Source organism: Zingiber officinale, chromosome 1B (assembly GCF_018446385.1).
Source record: "Zingiber officinale cultivar Zhangliang chromosome 1B, Zo_v1.1, whole genome shotgun sequence".
In the NCBI taxonomy this organism is placed as follows: domain Eukaryota; kingdom Viridiplantae; phylum Streptophyta; class Magnoliopsida; order Zingiberales; family Zingiberaceae; genus Zingiber; species Zingiber officinale.
This window is the reverse complement of record NC_055986.1, coordinates 112,771,952-112,794,179: the sequence shown is the minus strand read 5'-3', so window position 1 is coordinate 112,794,179 and position 22,228 is coordinate 112,771,952. Positions and strand designations below refer to the sequence as shown.

The 22,228-nt window shown below is 37.5% G+C and overlaps 2 protein-coding genes across 2 annotated transcripts; one reads left to right on the top strand and one right to left on the bottom strand.

Moving 5' to 3' along the window:
- Window positions 1-4,021: 4,021 nt before the first annotated feature.
- Window positions 4,022-5,997, top strand: LOC121972905 (probable indole-3-pyruvate monooxygenase YUCCA10). The gene is made up of 4 exons (XM_042524524.1): window positions 4,022-4,747; window positions 5,161-5,394; window positions 5,483-5,605; window positions 5,692-5,997. Exons 1-4 carry the CDS (start codon window positions 4,094-4,096, stop codon window positions 5,869-5,871), a joined length of 1,191 nt encoding a protein of 396 aa, XP_042380458.1. The 5' UTR covers window positions 4,022-4,093; the 3' UTR covers window positions 5,872-5,997.
- A 6,242-nt stretch (window positions 5,998-12,239) lies between these two features.
- On the bottom strand, window positions 12,240-13,139 carry LOC121972896 (probable calcium-binding protein CML32). The gene has a single exon (XM_042524516.1). It carries the CDS (start codon window positions 13,051-13,053, stop codon window positions 12,382-12,384), a length of 672 nt encoding a protein of 223 aa, XP_042380450.1. The 5' UTR covers window positions 13,054-13,139; the 3' UTR covers window positions 12,240-12,381.
- Window positions 13,140-22,228: the final 9,089 nt, after the last annotated feature.

Below are 22,228 nucleotides of genomic sequence, written 5' to 3'. Positions count from 1 at the left end.
TTCTTTTTTTTTTCTTTTTTTTTGTTTAGGCTTGATATGAAGAGATATCATGCCCACGTTGGGCCTGATATCTCTTCATATCAGGCCCAATGTGGGTCTGATATCTCCCCATATCAGGCCCAATGTGGGCATGATATGAGAGATATCAGGCCTAGTAATAACAAAAAATAAAAAAATAAAAAAAATAAAAAAAAAAAAAGAGATTTAAGGTTTTCAAAACCTCTAGTCCACCAGAAGTGCCAAAAATAAGAATGGACACCATATTTTAACTCCTTGTAATTTTAGAAATTCATAGAAACTGAAATGGATACAATCGGAACTTTCTAGGTCGATCAGTGAGTTTCGGTTAAAACTCACTGATGGACCTAGAGAGCTCCGATTGCACCCATTTCAGTTTCAATGGATTTCTAAAATTGCAAGGAGTTCAAATATGGTGTCCATTATTTATTTTGGCTTTTTATAGATGTTAACAAGCAAAATCAAAGAATTGGCATAAAAGCCCACGTTGGGCATGATATCATTCCATATTAGGCCTACGTTGGGCCTGATTTGAGTCCATATCAGGCCCAATGTGGACTTTTTTGTCGATTCTTTGATTTTACTTGTTAACATCTATAAAATTCCAAAATAAATAATGGACACCATATTTGAACTTCTTGCAATTTTAGAAATCCATAGAAACTGAAATGGGTGCAATCGGAGCTCTTTAGGTCCATCAGTGGGTTTTGACAGAAACCCACTAATCGACCTAGAAAGCTCCGATTGCACTCATTTCAGTTTCTATGAATTTCTAAAATTACAAGGAGTTAAAATATAGTGTCCATTATTATTTTTGGCACTCCTAATGGTAGACCAGAGGTTTTTCTTATTTTTTTATTTTTTATTGTTACTACGCCTGATATCTCTCATATCAGGCCCACATTGGGCCTGATATGGGAGATATTAGGCCCAACGTGGGCATGATATCTCTTCATATCAAGCCTAAAAAAAAAGGAAAAAAAAAAAACTCTGGTCCACTACTGGAAGTCAAAAATAATAATGGACATCATATTTACTCCTTGTAATTTTAGAAATTCATAGAAACTGAAATGGGGCAATCGGAGCTTTCTAGATCGATTAGAAGACATCAGATTAGTACCATTTTAGTTACTGGATTTCTAAAATCGCAAGGAGTTCAAATATAGTGTCCATTATTATTTTCGACTTTATTATATGTTAACAGAATGAAAAAAAAAAACTTCGGTTTTGAATGATATCAGGCCCACGTTGGGCCTAATATGATTCCATATCAGGCCCAACGTGGACTTTTATGCCGATTCTTTGATTTTGCTTGTTAACATCTATAATAAGACAAAATAAATAATGTGCACCATATTTGAACTCCTTGTAATTTTAGAAATCCATAGAAACTGAAATGAATGCAATCGGAGCTCTCTAGGTCCATCAGTGGGTTTTGACTGAAACCCACTAATCGACCTAGAAAGCTCCGATTGTACCTATTTCAGTTCCTGTGGATTTCTAAAATTACAATGAGTCCAAATATGATGTCCATTATTTATTTTGGCGGCTTCAAATGTATTAAAATGTGATTAAAAATTGACTAATGTTATTCTTATATTCTGTCGACAGAGTAGAGAGAGAAGTGAGAGAAATATAATGAAAAAAAAAAACAGTAAAAAAAGTCAAATTATCAGGAAGGTAAAATAGGAAATGCTTTTAAAAAAAATGCGCTCTTTGATAAATATAAAAGTAATGTACGTCTTTTGATAAATTCAGATTTTCACATGCGTCCGTTGGTAAATTGTAGCGAGATAAATGAATAAAAATAACGTAAAGAATAAAAAAAACACGGCGAAATCACGTGAGGTGGACGCCGCCCTCTGGTGCCACCTTGCATGAGGCGGTCCCACGGCACCGCCTCCCAGGCGACCACGCTGGGCCAATCGTGCAGTGTCTTCGCACGGAACTTCCCGTGTAATTTTTTTTCCTCAATTTTTAAATCCGTCCTGACTGCTGTGCTAATTTTAATATATTTCCTAAATGTTACCCATTTCTTATCTAGGCACGTGTTCGTTAGGATTTGCGGCGGTCTACAAGCCCCCCTTCAGATACCCAGTCACTTACCTGACCAACCGCTGCCGCACTTGATTTGGTACACAAGGTGGGTACTTCGGCGGTTACTTCCGTGGCTGGGTTAGATCCGGCCGTCTCCGATCTCGGGTCGAAACTCGTGGGCCCCCGCCGTAGACGATCCGCGGCTGCAGTCTAAACAAAGTGAAGGATGTTCTCTTATTAACTTCCACAACAGAGAGAGTTAGAGATGCACACTCAGGTACAGAAAGATGGAGAAAACTTAGAGAACCTTTCGGCATTGAGTTCATTCTGATGGATCGGCTTGCAGGCGACTCGATCGGGAATATATTGGGAAAAGAAAAAAACAAGATGAAGAAGAAGAAGATTAGTTCATGTGATCACATGGAGTAGCTATGAAGTTCACTTGGTTTTTTAGCATGTGTTTTGTTTCTTCTTTCGGGAACCAAATTATTGTTCCATGTCTCCTTGTTTATTGTTATATTTTTTAGAAAAAATTATATTTCCACCCTCAAAGTTCTTTTGAATTCCCCATACTCATACCTGTTAATGATAGTGGAATTAGCTAAACGAAGGTGAATATGAGACTCACCTCTTACAAAATACAACTCAATTTATTTGTAATTTGAGAAGGTCGATCTAGGAAAAGTTGGAAAAAAAAACATGAGTTGGTAGATAATGAAATGAAGAGGGTGATTTAGTAAAATTTCCAATTATAAATTATGCACGCACAGGCGGTCAGGCGGACAGGCGGGGACCACTGCTACTTCGCTTGGAAGTTCAACTGTAACACGAGGACCAAGTTGCCTGTCCCATAAGAAAACTCCGCGGGTGCTTCCAAATTTTGTGCTATTATAAATATCGTTCCTATTTTTAATCAAACAAAATTTTGAAACTAAAAAAATAATAATAGAGCTTAATATTTATCATTAAATATTTTGACACTTTTCAATAATTTTTTTTTTATATCTTTAGGACATGGCTTAAATTACACTTAGCAGTTAGCTATCACACACGTATTACATAGATAATATAATACATGAATATAAAAAATTAATATTCCTCATAAAAATTAATTTAATTTTTATAAGTATTAAATGGATAAAAATAGATATTATATTTGATCTTAGCTAAAAGATTAAGAAATATATGCTTTATAATATCATTGACTCAAAATATTTATTGAAAATTTTTCCATGTTATCAATCCTAATATATGAAACTAAATAAAATAATTAACATAATTTAATTTTACATTTTACTAAAATTAATCAGTGAAGAGTCTAAATTCAATTCTTAACAAAATAGTAAAAATATACTAGTAAAGTTATAGATAATTTATTTGTAAAAAAATAATTATGAAGTGAAAATTATATTATAAATAATGGAGAAATAATTAAATTATCGTACAACTTTAGTTAGTAATTGAACATTTTAACTACTCACTAAATTCTAAAGACAATTTGTTGTTTTCTAAATAATATATTTTTAAAAAAATATTTTAATTAAAAATATATAATTCAAGACTCATTACTCTAAGTTTTGATCATTTTCAATACCTATTGAAATTTATAAACCATTAAAGTAGTTTTCAAACTCTTATAGTTTATAAAAGTTAATAAGAATAAATTGTGAGGACTGAAATGGAATTAAATAAAGAGAAAGGTGTAAAAGGAAAAAATGGCTGTTCTTTTTCTCTATTTTATTAGGGCATTAATATTAAGGATATTTAGATGAGATATTTTTCTAAATATATTTTATTTTAAATATCTCTATAAAGAAATATTATAAAAGAGATATAAAATTATAATGAAATTTAGGAAGTAGATGATATATAAATATTTGATTTGTAAAATTTAGTATATTTTAGAAATAAAATATTTGATTGATGAGATTTACCTCAAATAGTCGGTCTCAGGGACTATATCAGTCTGCATCCCCTCCCCCACCCCCAAATCGAGAGATCGAGAGTGAGAGAGAGACGGAGACAGAGAGATCGGAGAATGAGGGAGGAGGTGGTGGTGATCGTGGGGGCCGGGCAGTCCGGGCTGGCGACGGCGGCGTGCTTGACGGCGCTTTCCGTCCCCTGCCTCATCCTGGAGCGCGACGACTGCGTGGCCTCCCTGTGGCGCCGCCGCTCCTACGAGCGCGTGACGCTCCACCTCGCCAAGCGCTTCTCGCAGCTACCCCACGCACCGCTCCCGGACTCCGCCCCGAATTTCCTTCCCAAGCCCCTCTACCTCCGCTACCTCGACGACTACGCCGCCCGTTTCGGCCTCCGCGTCGCCCTCCGCCGCGAGGTCGTCGCCGCTGAGTACGACCCCGCGGAGGGGCGCTGGCGGATCGAGGTCAGGAGAAGGGGAAACGGCGGAGGAGGAGCGGCGGCGGCGGAGGAGGAGGAGGAGGAAGAGGAGTGCTACTGGGCGAGGTACCTGGTGGTGGCGAGCGGGGAGAACGACGAGGCGGTGGTGCCGGGGAGCATTCTGGGGATGGAGAGCTTTCCGGGGCCGGTGGTGCACTCGAGCCGGTACCGGAACGGGAGGGAGTACGAGGGGAAGGCGGTGCTGGTGGTGGGCGCCGGCAACTCCGGCATGGAGGTGGCGCTCGACGTGGCCGACTGTGGAGCCCGATCCACCACCATCGTCGTCCGGAGCCGGGTAACCATATTTCACTTTCTGCCCCTCCAACTTTTCAAAATTGTTCTAATTTATTTATAAACTTTAACGAATCATATTCTACCCCACATATTTTCGATTTCTTTTTTTTTAAAAAAAAAAAGAGACTGATCCAAGATTTCAATGCAAACATTTCCTCCAAGTTTACAAGATAACAAATTTTGAGGGACCATGATGAAGTTAATGAGAGAGGAAGAAGATAGTGTGGTTTACAAAAACTATAGGGGGCTGACTAGTACATTCACTAAACAATGGGGCAAAATGAATAATTACAGTAAAAAATAGGGGCAGATAGTAATTTACTAATTTGTGAGTGTAAACATTTTAGTGAAATCTTTCCTTCACTGATTTATATGTTAATGATTTAGTTATTTATGTACTTATTGATCATGCAGCTTCATGTTGTATCAAGGGAGATATGGTGGTTTGCCATGTTGATTATGAGGTTTTTGCCATTGGGTCTACTAGATGCCTTAATTCTCCTCTTGTGTTACTTAAAGTTTGGCGATCTATCAAAGTATGGCATACATAGACCATCGAAAGGGCCATTGTATTTGAAAAAATACACCCCAAAGTATCCGGTTGTCGATTCCGGCACCGTGAAGAAAATTAAATCCGGAGAAATTCAGGTATACTACTTCGTGTATTCAAACTTTTTCGAGTGTATACTAGCTAGAGGCAACTACCTTAACAAAGGGCTACGATGAGAAATCACAGGTCATGCCGTCGATAAAGAGCATCAAGGGTAACTATGTTACTTTCTCGAATGGAAGAATTCAAAGCTACGACGCGATAATTCTAGCTACGGGCTATAGGAGCACTGTGAAAAAATGGCTCAAGGTGATTGTGTTGCGATAAAACTTTGATCCTTCTTCTCCTCTGCCGTCGGAGATTAAACTTTTGAGTGAAAAAATTGGCTTTTGCAGAGCGACGACTCCCTAGTCGGAGAAGATGGAATGGTGAAACGAATGTTCCCCAACAATTGGAAGGGGGATAACAGACTTTACTGTGCTGGACTTGCGAGAAGAGGGATTTATGGGTCTGGAGAGGATGCTCAGAGCATTGCTAATGATATCGCTTGCGACTATCATCATTATCATCATTAAGTCTTGCGAATCCTAATTATTTCGAAGCTTATCTATATTTCTCTCATGTTCCTCAAAGTGGAGGTAGTGAACTGTGAAAAGGTTTTAGAGTATTCCAATCCGAATGAGCTAGTATGCTTTATCTAAGTATTATCGAGTTATGTTTCGCTCATTTTGTTTGTTTAAGTTGCCTGAATGAGATGAAAGTCCTGAATCACCTTCTCGATTCGCTTGATCCACCTCAATCCCACTGTTGTACCAACTAGTGATACAACCTTAGTTGTTGCCTTGTGACTTGACAGACCACAATCGTTGAGTAAGCATTCTTCAATGTCTTCGTGTGAGTAAACAAAGATCAAATTTGCAATGAAAAAGCTTCCTTTTACAAGTTAATTGACTTAGAAGATAAGAATTCATAGCATCAATGCCGGATGGTGCCACTTGAGTTCTTTAACAATCCTCCTTTCTTGAATCATACTCCAAGTTATCAGCTCAGTGAATGGGGTTATCATGACAGCTAGTTGAGTGAAACCCTAAACGATCAACTTCAAAACTGAACTCTAATTTCTCTGGCATATTTGATTTCAACTTCTGTTTGATTAGCTCATGAGTGTTTGTGGTTCGCAACAGAGAGTAAGGTTTCAATGGTTCAATCTTTGTCGTTAATCGTTATATGCATCATGGTTATCCTTTTAACGAACTGATCCTGTCCGGAAACTGAGTCGGATGGAGGCGAGTCTTGATGGACTGGAAGTTAACGGGAAGTCGCCGAAGCGTCGGATCTACCTGGCACCCCCTGAAAGGTTTGCACGAGCGGCTGACGAAGGAAGATGACCAGGACGATGACACTGCTGTCCTGCGCACACTCAGACGAGCCCACGAGTCGTTAAAAACCAGAAACCAGGGAAAAAGTCCCCGGGTCAGGCTCCGACGCTCAAGTCAGATACTTTTTCCCCAGAAAACACAGAGAAAGGACGAAAAGTATAGACTAGTGAGAAATGACGAGTGAGCGTACCTGCATAAGGGACAAAGCATCCCTTTTTATACTGCAACGGATGTTTCTGGGACCTGGCGAGTGTCAGGGAATGTCGGCTGTCAGGCTTTGTCTGGCGGTGATTGACACGTGGCTCTTTCTGATAGGCTGGCGGCAAAATCAAAGGCGTAGTGAGTCTCGATTGTTAGCATATTCCCTGACACATTAATTGTTCTCTGACACTTTCTGACAAGTGGTTACGATTCCTTGGCTTGTTTGTCCTGTAGTGTCTGGACGCTGAGTCTGTATTCCGAGATCTGTACCCCGACCTTCTTCTATATACTATTATCCGTGACTCGTATGTCCCGATCTGTCTTTGTCATCTGTTATCCATGGCCTGTACGTCTCGACCTGTACACTAGAGCTGTGTCTCGACCTGCTTCTGTTTATTGTTATCCATGGTTGATACGTCATGACCTGTACGCTAGGTCTATGTCCCGACCTATTTACCGTTATCCATGGATTGTATGTCCCGACCTATACGTTAGGTCTGTTTCCCGACCTGCTTCTGCCTACTGTTATCCATGGTTTGTATGTACCGACTTGTACGCTATAGCTATGTTCCGACCTGCTTCTGTCTACTATTATCCATGACTTGTATGTACCGACCTGTACGCCAGGTCTATTTCCCGACCTATTTCTGTTTATTGTTATCCTTGCTTGTATGCCCCGACCTGTACGCTAGGTCTGTTTCCCGACCTGCTTCTACCTACTGTTATCCATGGTTTGTATGTCCCGACCTGTACGCTAGGTCTGTTTCCTGACCTACTTCTGCCTACTGTTATCCATGGCTTGTACGTCCCGATCTGTATGTCAGGTCTGTATCCCGACCTGTTGTTTACTGTTATCCTTGACTTGTATGTTCCGACCTGTACGCTAGGTCTGTTTCCCGACCTGCTTCTGCCTACTGTTATCCATGGTTTGTATGTCCCGACCTGTACGCCAGATCTATTTTTTCTATGCCTAGAACCTTCTTTCTTTTACCTTTACTTGGCTTGTGGGCTCAGTCCTTAACTGTACCTGGTCCGTGGGCCCTGTCCTTGACTGCTATCAGGGCTGGCCCTTGTTCGACTTATACTCCCATCCTTTGACCGCCCCATCAGTTGAGACTTGAACCCTGGCCATGTAAGCTTGACTTCTGACCAGCCACGGAGGCTGGACTTCTGACCTCCACGTAAACTTGACTTCTGACTTCCACGTAAGCTTGACTTCTGACCTCCACGGGAGCTTGACTTCTGACCAGCCATGGGAGCTTGACTTCTGACCTCCACGTAAGCTTGACTTTTGACCAGCCATGGAGGCTTGACTTCTGATCATCCTGTGATCTTGACTCCTAACCACATCATCTTACTGACCCTACAAACATGTACCGTATCACGAACCTTTCATGTGTCGTGTGTTTGTACTCTCGTAGGGTTCCCTATCACTAACCTTCATTCCTTCTGTCTCCTACCATACCTAACCTTTATATACCATATCCCGCAAGAGTACGGAGAACTAGAACTCGCGAATGACTTTCATATGTTTGGAAGGATTTTGAGTGCTAAAATACTTATGGACAAAGCAATCGGTGTTAGTAAATGCTTTAGCAAAAATGGCAGATAATCTATTAAAATATACTTAACGTTTTAACCATATTCTAATTATATTCCTAAAGAATTTTAAAGGTTGTACCTATCCCATACCTTTTTAAATTTATCTCAAATATATTTTTTCCATTACCTTGGTCATTTATAATTAAACATGTACTTCTCACATGAGTCCGTTTGTTAGCCCTTTAGACCGTGTTTAAAATTAAAAACCTCAAATTCTCCCAGATAATCTGTAAATAAAAAATAAATATACAAAAACAAATTGTATGAGTGTCATCTACCAACCAATATATAACTAAAATAGGACAAAAAAATACCATAGTTTAAGGTGAATTATAGAAAGCATTTACTTCGTTTAGCCATCCCAACTCAATGGAAATGTAGCTTCACTTTTTAATATAACAATAAAAAAATACTAAAGTGAATTTTCAAGAATAAATAACAAATAATTTGTTATCTTTACCATACAAAATGTTAGGAATTTGAATCCAAATTAAAGTAAATTCAATTCCCTCAAATTAAATAATCAAATTATTCGTTGTTTGACAAAAGTTTTAACATTGAAATTAAAAAAAAAACATCTCTCAATCTCGCAGATGAGCATTGAAATATGTGGTTCGATAAAAATACCAGTGACATGGCAGCAAGCACCAAGAGAATTTTTCATTATCAGAATTAAAACATTTAGTAAATTTTACAACTTATTCACTATCATGGGAATCAACATAAAAATAAATAGTTCACTCATAGTTGTTGAATGACATCGTAGCTCTCGACATCGTCGCAACCCACAACCGGTCACCGGAGGAAAGTCGGCAACTTGCAAAGAAATCAAGTAGAAGGAATTTGGAAATTAAGACATACATAAATACCTTATGTTCATTCTATTAATTATAAATAATAAAAGTAACAAAAATAATATATTTAAAACACATTTACAAAGATAAAGAGGATGTCTAAAGAAATTCTGTAGGATATAATCGACGCATTCCGCCTTTGAAATTCTGTAAAAATATAATTATAACAAGATTAAAATATTAAAGATATTTTAATAAATTATTTCTAATCTCTCTCATCATCACTCATACAATCTTTCGCCACCACTTATAATCCCCAGGGCGTAGTACAGATGGGGAGTGCATGGTTCTGTGGCTAAAAGGTCCAGGGGTCGATCCCCGGGGTATCACTGTCTGGGGTTAACGTTTCCGCCATGCACTTTCCACTTGTGTACCTACATTTACCTCCCTCCATATCCGTGGGACCGGCTCTAGGGGGGTCGCTGATGTGGCGGTTCCACATTTTTTTTTTCGCCACACTTATAAATGTTTTATCACTAAAGTACGTTTGATTCAAGTTACCATATATAACCTTAATTATATGATTATTAAGTAATCACATAACTAAGATTATAGAGAATAAAATATAACTAAATATTGTTTGATTTAACCTAGGTAATACAATAAAAATTTATTTATTTGAAGATTTTAATGAATAACTTAATTTAATAATTTACTATATTATCCTTACAAAACTAATCATATATATTATTATTATTATTATTATTATTTACCACAATTTTTATTTTTATTATTATTATTAAACTCTACATTTTTTTTTATTTTTCCTTTTTCATATTTTTCTTTATTTTTATATGTTTTTTTATTTCTTTTCGTTTTTTCCCATTTTTTTTAAAAAAATTTAAAGTTTTTTTAGAATTTTTTTATTTTTTATGTTTTTTAATTTTTCTATTTTTATGTTTTTAAATTTTTTAAAAAAAATTTCATATATATATTTTTTATTTTTTTATTATTTTTTACATTTTTTTATTTTTCTATTTTTTTATATTTTTTCCCCTTTCTTTATTAGTTTTTTATTTTTTTTTCCTTTCTTTATTATTTTTTAATTATTTTATTTTTTTTGTATTTTTTAAATTTTTTATTTTCTTTTACATTTTTTTTATATTTTTTTCTTTATATTTTCCTTTTTTATCACATTTTTCTCTTATTCGAATATATTTTGGATAAAAAAAATTTCATTAACCCCAGAATAAAAAAATTCTCAATTTTTTAAAATTTTCCAATTCCGGATTGTTACTAACGTGTCGGACATGAAACATTATTCGAAAATCAACGATTACCTAAACCAAATAAAACTTTCATTTATAACCTTAAATTAATAATCAAAATTATCAAAGATAACTCTAAATGCACCCTTAAGGTGCGTTTGGTTCAAGTCATCATTTATAACCTTGGTTATGTGATTACCATATAATCACATAACCAAGGTTATGGGGAATACAACATAACTTATTAGGTGTTTGGTTCAACTAAGATTATACAATTACTTAGTTTTACATTTACTAATTTACCCTTTAACATTTACTAAGGTATTTGCAAGTACTTTTCCGCCGTGAAGGATAATGAATGAATAGGGAAATAAACAGATTGAGATAACAAACCCATGGAAAAAGTTTTTAGCATTCATGTCTCGACTCTTCTTCCGCGTTCGCCTGTAGGCCTCGCTCCCCTTCTCAGAGCCATCGGCGCGGACCAACCAGAATTAGGGTTTTCTTGGTGAGCGAACTCGACTGCATCATTCCTCGTCCCTTCATCTCCATTTCCATTCGCGTCCTCGCTTTGCTTGTTCTTGACTGCACTGCCCAAGAGAGCTCTCCCTCTCGATCGCTTGCTTCATCGAGGTCTCAATCCGATTGCGGCTCTGATGCAGCCGGAGATTTCTTCCCTGCGTAAGGTTCCTTCAGGCATTGGGCGATTCTAGGGGTCTTCTCGCTGTCGTTGGTTGGCTTGCTGGATTGGGATTTGGGGGTTCTCGGACTCTGCGATTTTTCGAGAGGTCGAGCACTCTCAGGTAGAATGAAGGTTGAGGAGGAAACGCTATAGCAGAAGATTAGGCTTCTAAGCTCGCAGTCTGTTCTATCTCTTTTGGATATTTCGGTAGAGGCTCGTCTGGCTAGGCACTGGTTGTTGAATGATGTGTATATTTTGTGCAGTTTCGAGGTGGTCGCGAAAGATTGCCGCCTTACTGCCCTAGTTGTTGTTTTCAGTTCTCTTTTTTTTGGGGGATGTCGTCGCTCCTCCCTCCGAGGCTTCGCTTTGAGATCACCTCGCCTAGGATCGCTTGTCTGAGCGTCCTCGTCCTGATCCTCGTATGGTACAAGGCTTTGGTACCTCTATTGAATTATTTGTAGGCTTGTAGGGCCGCTCGCGAGCACGAGCGGTAGCGAACACTTGCAATCGAGATGCAGACGCTTTTGAAGACTGCCATCCGCCATTGTCGGCACCGGCACTGCCTCCTCCGCAAGCAACCGGCGTCGGCGCTGCCTCCTCCGCAAGCAACCGATGCGTTATCTCCACGAAGAATGAACAGGTACAGACCTCGGAGGGGAGAGAAGACATAGTGATGCCGCGATCGACATCCCTACTCATCTCCTCTTCGAAGGGTAATTTTGAAAAAAAATATTGATAATCCCGGAATCGTAGAAAACCAAAGGTTTCCAAGGATTTTTGATTCCTGATTCTATTTCTTAATTGCTGATATGACGGAAATGTTACATTATCAGGAATCACCCATTACTTAAACCAAATAAGATTATCATTGATAACCAACTAAAATTATCAGCGATAATCCCGAATCAAACATGCCCTTAGAGTGTTCATATTGTCTATCACATTTTATGTCTCTTTTGTCTTATAAGTCGCATTAAATTTTCAATCCATTTTTCCACTTTTAATTTACAGGATAAATTTAAATAATAAGAGGATTAAAAAGTTAATTAATTGTAAATTATCAACCGATCATTATCTTTATGAGAAATTATCCCAAACAAAATCAAGAAACTTCTAGATTCACACTATCGACATCCATCCAACCGTTCATCTCCCATCGCTAGAACGCCTCCCCGCCGTCCATCATCATCGAGACGAACTCGTCGAACCCCACGAACCCGTCGCCGTCGGTGTCGACGCCGCGGATCATCCGCCGGCACTCTTCGACGGTGCACTCGCGGTCGCGGAACAACAGATCGAACACCCCGTGGAGCTCCTCCGCCGAGATCTTCCCGTCGCCGTCGGCGTCGAACACCGCGAAGGCCTCCCTCATGAGCTCCTGCTCGTCGCCGGCAGCGCCGGCGACGAGCGCGGCCTCGACGGCTGCGAACTCGTCGAAGCTGATGCACCCGTCGCCGTCGCAGTCGACCTCGGCGACCATGGAGGCAACCTCTTCAGCGGTGGGGGGGTCGTGGGCGGGGGCCAAGCGACGCAGCACGGACTCGATCTCGAGGCGAGTGATCTTGCCGTCGCCGTCGCGGTCGAAGAGGGCAAAGAGGTCGCGCAGGAAGGAGCAGGAGGAGTCTCCGGCGGCGGCGGCGACAGGGAGGACGGATCGGGGAGTGCTCTGCGACCCCCCGCCGCCGCCATCGCCGCCGGAGACGATGGAATACTCGTCGGAGGAGGAAGAAGAGAAAGAAGAGGAAGCGACGGAAAGGGTACTACGCTTCTTCTTGCTCCTGCTCTTCTTCTGGAACTGGAAGGATCTGAGGAAGGAATCCATTATCTTCATGTTGATTACTTGGGACGGAGAGGAGAAGCGAGGTAGGAGTTAAAAAGAGAAAGGGGAAGGTGAGGTTCCAGGAAGCTTCCTGCCATCCTTGATTGAAGCTGGATGTGAAAGCTATATATATTTTTTCACATATAAATATATATATATTTTTATTTAATAATTTTTTATTGTAAAGGCAATTAAAATTATTCAAAACTCAAAATGGTGTTTCTCTTCTTTTTTGAAATCTAGAATGATCTTTTCAATTATTTTTCCTTCTCAAAATCATACAAAAGGAGGTCCCGCACTCTCATAGTGTCAATTCCATGGATGAATATAAAATATATATATATAAATATATAATTATTAAGTATACGGTGGAATAAATTTTAAATCATTAATTTCTGAAAATAATCTTAAAGATTATACTTAAGGTAAGATGTCCCACTTTCATTATTTATGAAATGTGTGGCTTACTCTATTATTCAATTGTATATAATTATTCAATTATCTTATAATAATGTTTAGTATTGTTATCTGTCGTCTAAATCTCTCACATAAATCTTGAATTAGTCGGACGAATTATAACGATATAATTTCATAGTTATTATATATGCTATAGTTACTAAGATTTTAGAGATATTAGAGCATCTATATCAGTTTTCCTATCTCTATATTTAAAATTTAGGGTAAATAACTCACTTTATTAAATTAGAAGGAGAGAGATTGAAAAGAAATATTATTTTATTTTTAGGATAGAATTTTTATTTTCTAAATTTAGATAATCACTATTAATCAAATCTAAATTTAGATAATAGATAAGATAGTTGATGTATTTTTTTAGTTACCATATCTAAAATTTAAAGTAAAATATTGGAATAGGCTAGTTGGGGTAGAGAATTTAATATATACTTAAACTATTCAATATTAGTAGGATTTCACATTATAGTATCTATTAAAATGATAATTACTCATAGTTATTATAACATGGATTAAATTTATTCATCTAATATTATATTATAATATATATCTAAAATAGTACCTCTTATAATACATATTCAATTTAGTCACTTAATATTCATATTATAACCGTTATAATAGTGAATTTGATTTATTGATCGAATAACGCGGCTGCAGTAGTTATCAAACTGTATATGTTATAATATGTATAGTAATTATAATTTTATATCTATTACTAGACCGATTAAAAAAATTAAAATTAATTCTATTTGATGACATGATTGAATCGTGTATAAAATATTAAAATGGGACGCTGAATTATGATTTTTGAAATAAAAGGACGTTCGTTTTTTATTTATTAAAATTATATTTGACGTGGACAAAAAATAAGAAGAGATATTAATGGGTTTGGATGAGTAAGAGAAAGTGGAAGAGACCGTTGTTGTCGTGAGCGCCCGCTGTTTCATGGAGCAGCCTGCGCTCGCGGGTTTGGAGGAGTACGGCTGGAGTTTGGATTTGCGGATCGTTAAATAAATAAAATATTAAATTTAATATCCCTCTTGATGGATTGACATGTGATTTAAAAAATTTATGATATCAAAATATGTTAAATGAGATTATTAAGTTTTAATGATTGGACATGGTTTAACGTATAGAAAAAGTTTTTAGTCTAATTTATTATTATTTATGTATTAATAATGGATTAGATTCTTATGTATAAAAGAGGTCCTAAGAACTTAGGATAATTTTAATAGAATTTTTTATTTTTTATTAATATTTTTTGACAACGTCATCTCCTAAGTTTCTTGTAAAATATTTTTTTTCCTATGTATCTTCTTTCACTGGGATCAAGCTAATGATGAAATCAAGCTGACGATACTAAATATAAGAAATAAATTTTCAATTAGGTTTCTTATCGATTATGATTTCTTAGGTTATGTCATATTTATTTTTATCTTTCCATTCGAATTCTTATAAGAATTAACATGTAGTATCAAAGAGAGATTCAGTTTCTTCATTTTTTTCATGATAATAAATGTTGAGTTTTGTATCTATCTTAATTTATTTTTTAATACTAGATCAAAATTTTCTATTATAATATAAGTTTTTGATCGTCGAAAAATATGTAAGAAAGAACTAGAATAATTTTGTTTTTTGAATTTTTCTTATTTTTTTTTTGAAGAACACGAAGAACGACGGAAGAATCGAATACCAAATCTAAAATTATGAATAAAATCATCCAAATCGATCGATCAATTGATTAAAACTTCTTTGATCGATTGAGATCGATTAAAAATCTTGAGTCGCAATATTCTCATTGTTAATCAATTAAAAAAAATTTCTAATCAATTAATAGATTAAAATTAAGACAAACTCGGTTAAAATTAATTAATTAATCAATTGGTACCTTTAATCCATTAGGATCGAAATCCAATCAATTAAATAATCTTAAAATTGAGTTGGTTTCTTAATAGATAAATTTTTAATCTATTAAGTTTATTTTTAATAATTTTTTAATCGATTAAGTTTCATTATCGATTGAATGATTTTAGTGAAACAGGATTACCGTTGCAGGCATGAAACAGTGTTTCATGTGATTTTTTATTTCTTTTGTGAGAAAAAAGACCATATAAAAAAAGGAATGAAAAGAAAGTTAAAGTCAAATTAATTGGTGTTTTTAGATTTTTTTAAGGAACTAATATCTTTCTAGATTTAGAAAATATATTTTTTATATCATTTTTTTTATAAAATTTAATTTTAATTTCTTGTTTAGATAAATCAGATTATTCTTATTTATTTAGAAATAGAATTTTCAGTATTTTCTTTAATTTAGTGTTGATTGGTAATTGTTCCTTAATTGATAAGTTTTATAAATTTAACACCTTTAGAGTGTATTTGGTTCAAGTTATCAAGCATAACCTTGGTTATGTGATTATCAAGTAATCACATAACCTTGGTTATGAAGAATGAAACATAACCTGATGTTGTTTGATTTAATTTAAGTAATACAATAAAACCTTATTTGTTTGGACGTTTTAGTACATAACCTAGTATGATATTTTACCATATTATCCTTGGTTTAATAATGATAATATTATTATTAATAGTGATATATATAAATAAATAAAATTGGATAACATTTTAATTTTTTATTATTATTTTAGAAAATTTTTAGATAATTTTATTAGATTTTAGATTAAATCTATTTAATTTATCCCAACTATAGCTAGGAGTTAATTGATTTAATTTACCAAGGTTTAATTAAAATAACAAAGTTAAAGAAAAAAAAAATTCGTCGTCATTTTCCTCCACAGATTTAGCTTGCTCCCATTGCCTGCTCCCACTGCTTGCTCCCGCAGCTTATCGTCGCCCCCTGCTGCCAACTCCGTCGTCATGCCTTTACGCTTCGTTGCCACACACACACGAAGATTCGGCGGTGACCTCCGGCTCCGCCTCACTACCACGTCCGGCTCCGCCTCACTACCACCTCCGCCACCACCTCGTTGTCAATCCGGCATAGCCTAGCTTGACAACCGCGCCTCGGCTCACTCCGATCGTCACTCCTTTGTGCTTCGTTGTCGCACACACACAAAGATTCCACAGCAACCTCCGATACTGCCTGCTGCCACCTTCGGTACCGCCTCGTTGCCACCTCTAGCTCCTCCTCGCTACCACCTCTAGCACTACCTTGTTGTCGATTCGGCATTGCCTAGCTCAACGACTACGCCTTGGCTCACTCTGATCGTGCTTCATTCAAAGGTTAATTTTGGAATTATTTTTTGCTTAACCTTCAAAATCGAGAAAAACCAAAGCAGACAGAGAATTTCTGATTCTTGGTCAGATGCCCAAATTGATGACGTGTAGGAATTGAGAAAAATTTTGGAAGAAAAAAAATCTTAAACCAAACACAATAATCATAGATAATCGTAGACGGATAACCAAGGTTATCTACAATAACTTTGAACCAAACACGCCCTTACTGCTATGGTTGATAACGTAATAATGCATATTATAGGTACGAAACATAAATTGATTGACGAGAATTCTTTCATGTTGTGGCATAGCCATTTAGGACATATATCCAAGCAATGCCTAGAAAGGTTGATATCACATGGAATTCTCGATTCCCTTGACATGTTAGACTTTGATGTTGCATAAAGTGTGTTAAGGGAAAGACCACTAACAAAAGGAACAAGGGGGCTAACCGTTGTAGTGATGTTTTGGAGTTAATACATATGAACATTTGTGGACCATTCCCTTAAGGCATCTTGAAATGGACACACAAATTTTATTAGCTTCATAGAAGACTATTCCAAATTTGGCTATCTATACCTTATTCATAAGAAGTCACAATCTTTGGACATGTTCAAAATTTTCAAATCTGAAGTTGAACTTCAACTAGGTAAGAAAATTAAAATCATTCGATTTGACCATGGATCAGGTGAACAATGTCCAAGACCTTTTGGGAATTACCTTGCTAAGTGTGGGATAGTGCCTCAATATACCATGCCTAGTACTCTCAGTTAGAATGGTGTAGCTGAACGTCGCAATCATACCCTAAACGATATGGTAAGAAGTATAATGACTTTCACTTCTCTACCAGAGTCTTTATGGGGGTGAATCACTCAAGACTCCAGTTTACCTATTCAATACAGTACCAAGTAAGGTAGTAACTAAAATCTCATTTGAGATATGGATGGATAGGAAACCTAACATTAGGCATTTACACTTTTGGGGTTGTCTAGCTGAAGCTATGCCTTACAGGCCTAATGAAAGGAAACTTGACTAAAAAATAGTTAGCTATAATCTTATAGGTTATTTTATAAAGTCAAGAGAGTATAAATTTTATGATCCCTCTAATAGATCCTTCTTCCAAACGGGAAACCCCAAATTCATTAAGGATAGTGGGAGTAATAAGATCAGGGAAGTATCTTTTGAGGAATGCGTTAGCAATCCTCCTGTGTCACTACTAGTGTAATCAATAGCGGTGTATTTACCATATCGTATATTACGGGTATAACACATCCAGTGAGCGTAGTGAACTAAGATATTCCATGATATCTCCAATGCAATTAGAGGAGCCTACCACTAAAATTGAAGTATTACCTCATATTGATGAGCAAGTACCTCAACCACCTTAAACACAAGTGCCCTTAAGGCAATCCACAAGATCGGAGAACCATGAATTTTTGTGATTATATTTATCTCTAAGAGTATGATTTCAATATAGGGTTGAAAAGTAATCTTATATCTTTCTAAAAAGTTAAACAATGCTCTAACCCTGAAAGGTGAATTAACGTCATGCAAGAAGAGTTGAAGTCTATGGCAGACTATGACGTTTAGGAACTTATCAAATTGCTTGAAGGTAAGAAGCCCATTGATTGTAAATGGATATTTAAAACCAAATGGGATTCAAGGGGCAATAGTGAAAAGTATAAGGCTTGTCTTATTGTCATAGATTCACTCAAAAAGAAAACATTGATTAAAGGAGACTTTCTCACCTGTGTCGACGAAAGACTCCCTGAGGGTAATCATGACATAATATATAGAAGTTTGAGTCTAAGGACTCAAATCACCTAGTATATAGATTAAAAAAAAAGTCCATTTATGCTTTGAAACAAGCGTCCCATCAATGGTACCAGAAATTTGATCAAGTAGTTATTTCGTATGGTTTTAAAGAGAACCCCATTGATCAATACATATATGTCAAGTTCAATAGAAGCAAATTTATTATAATTGTTTTGTACATGGATGATATATTGCTTACAAGCAATAATAAGGATTTGTTGCATGAAACCATATCATTTCTATTTAGTAATTTTGAAATGAAAGATTTTAGTGAAGCATCCTTTATTTTAGGCATATCTATCGTGATCATTCAAGAGATTTCTTGGACTTTTACAACATGCCTATATTGAAAAAGTGCTTATAAGGTATGGTATGTAGAATTGTATACCTGGTGACACATTTGTGTTAAGGTGACAAGTTTGTAAGATCGAAACATGCTAGAGGGGGGTGAATAACGCTCATGGTTTTGGCATTCATTTAAAAACAATCATATAAAGAGTAAGTGAAGCAAAAAAGAAATAAAGAAAGGAAAATAGAAAGCCAAGCTGACACCTTAGTTTTTTACTTGGTTAGGAGACTGTGACGACTCCTACTCCAAGACCCACGATTGTTGATTGCTTTCGTTAAACAATTATTATAATTTCAGAAAATCTTTATAAATAGCAGAATTACAAGTGAAGTAATTTAACTACAATATATCGACAACGACAATGTTGAAATTATGAGCTTTTGGTTGTCGGGGTAGCGTTACGACTTCATCGGATCGTCTTTGGAGCAGTGCGTAAGAGAGTAGTCACAAAATCAAGCTCTATTCACTGTTGTGCTCAAGGAGTTCTTTTATTGACCGCCGAAGGTGCCTTCAACCCCATTGAAGGCGCCTCTGGTGGTGCAACTTATCCCCATAGCATCGGAGACGAAAACCTCAGCAATCTGCGAAGTTTATCCCTTCGAATGCATCTTCAAGGTCATGGAAGGTGCCTTCCATCCAGTATCGATGGAAGGCGTGTTTGCGCCTCTCTACACAAGCCTTGGCCAAGCCACTCGAGACGCCTCTAACCACCCCAGAGGCGCCTTGAACATTGTACATCTGAGCTTGTTTTGTGCTTTTAACTCCCTACAAGCTATGTTAGTCCAAAATATAAAACATACCCTGTAAGATAAAGATGACACAATAAAATATGATTAATAAAGCTACTTGACAATTTTTGGACTATCTGGTTCTGACATTCGGATTTCTCGAAAATCTTAGGTCGAACTGACACCTACTGTTCCCTTAACAGGGAACACATCCTCATCTACTCCTCTTAGGAGAAATTATCTTTTGTCAGACTAGTCCTCTAGACTCCCTAGACGTTTGCTCAGCGTTCGAGACTTCAAAACTTCATGCTGAACGTCTGATCCACAACTCGTCCAATCTTCCACCTGGTGTCTGCGACCCCCAGAATTTTCACCTAGAGTCTTCGACTCTAGGATTTCATCCAAAATTCTCGACTCGCCAAGACTTCACCTAGTTCCCTGGACCAGGACTTTGTTGACTAATTATAGCTAGGACTTTCCACTTGCATAACCGTAGTTAGGACTTTCCGCCTGCCTAGTATCAAATAGGAATTTCTTTTGCTTAAAATCACTTAGGACTTTCTTGTAAGCTCAGTCAACCTTGTTAGACAACAAGAAACCTTAACTTTGAACCTTTTTCCATAATCAAAACTTAGTTTTAATCATTTGGTACTTTCTGCACCGACAAAGTTTAGCTTGTAGAAGTGTCCATGAGTTGAACTTGAAAAAAAACAGATGAAACAATTTTCATATGCGTCAGCAATGAGAAGTCTCATGTATACACAAGTTTGTACTTGACCAGATATAACATTTATAGTGGTAATGTTAGGTAGATATGTTAATAGCCCAGGAACGTTACACTAGAAAAAAAGTAAAGAGAGTAATGCAGTATTTGTAAAGAACTAAAGGACACATGCTCATGTATCAGAGATCAAATCATCTGGAGGTGATTGGATATTCAGACTCCAATTTTGCTGGATGCTTGGATAGTAGGAGGTCTACTTTAGGCTATATTTTCATGTCTGCTGGAGGAGCTATATCTTGAAAGAGCGTCAAAAAGATGCTAGTAGCTGTTGGTGCGGTTAGCACTAACGGTCTAACTCAGGTTTTGATGAATGATAAATCAGGTTAAGTTAGGTTCGTCGTTATCTAACACTCTGATCGAGTGTGCAGGATAAGTCCAGACAGGTCGACGGGCTGACCGGATGTCTGGCACGAAGTCCAAGTGGGTCGACGGGCTGACCGAGCGCTTGGCGAGAAGTCCAGCTAGGTCGACGGGCTAACCGGATAGCTGACGAGAAGTCCAAGTGGGTCGACGGGCTGACCGGACGCTTGGCGAGAAGTCCAGCTAGGTCGACAGGCTGACCGGATAGCTGGCGAGAAGTCCGGACGGGTCGAAGGCTGACCGGACGTCTGGCAGGTGAATAAAGGTAAGTCACTGGAAGGGAGTGATTGTGACGACGCGTTCCCGGGAAGGGAACATTAGGCGTCGATCTGGCTTAGATCCATTTCGGATATCTAAGTCGAGATCATGACTAGATTCCGGTCTCGGAAAGACGGAATCTAAGTCATAATCATCTTTGATTAAAGTATAAACTGTGCTAACATCTTATTTTGCAGGATATACATATTGTTTGCCTCGGACTAACTCTTTCTTGCAGATAAAGGAGCTTCTGGAGAAAAAGTGGTCCGGGCGCCCGGGAGACAATTTTTATCCCTGGCGTGCGTCGACACGTGGAGCTCGTTGGTTGGGCGGGCTACGTCACACCAGGGCGCCTGGAAGGGATCCAGGCGCCCCGAGCATTCTATAAAAGGAGGGTCAGTGGAGAGCTTCAAAATACAACTGAAAAAAGAGATCGTCTACTGCTTGCTCTGCTGCTCTGCGCTCCTACGACGCTAACGAAGCTCCGACAACACACGTTTCTCTTTTCGATTCATTCCGTTGTCGGTATTGCTGTCATTTTCATTAGCTTTTTCTGTACTTAGTTTGTAATAAAATTCGAATTGCTAATGATTGCCCACCGAAAGCGGTCAACGACCGCGGGCCTTGGTGTAGGAGTCGACACAGGCTCCGAACCAATTAAAATTGGTTTGTGTTAGCATTGTTTTTCTATTTCCGCTGCGTTTATACTCGAATGAATTTTTATTCGATATTCACCCCCCCCTCTATCGAACGTCTACGATCCAACAAGTGGTATCAGAGCAGGTACCGCTTTGATTTAGTGCAACCACCAATCAGACAAGGGGGTGAAATTTTCTCTTATTTTTTTTTTCTCTTTCGCTTTCAGTCTTACGCTTAATTCCAAACTGATACTATTATCTTTTTGGAAAGTTTTCTCGTTGCAATTAAATCTAAATTGGCGCAACACCAATTTAGTTCCTTTATTATCTTTTAATTCCTCTCGCACTGCTAATCCAAGACCAAGTCTTGAGAATTTGCCTGTCCATTTGTTTGATTGTGTGCAGGGATTAAAATGTCTCAGCTTGAAGGCTTTAGCACAGTACGACCTCCTCTTTTCAACGGGGACGATTTCCCGTACTGGAAGAAGCGAATGGAAGTGTATCTCAAAACGGACTTCGACCAGTGGATGAGCATCACCAAACCCTACAA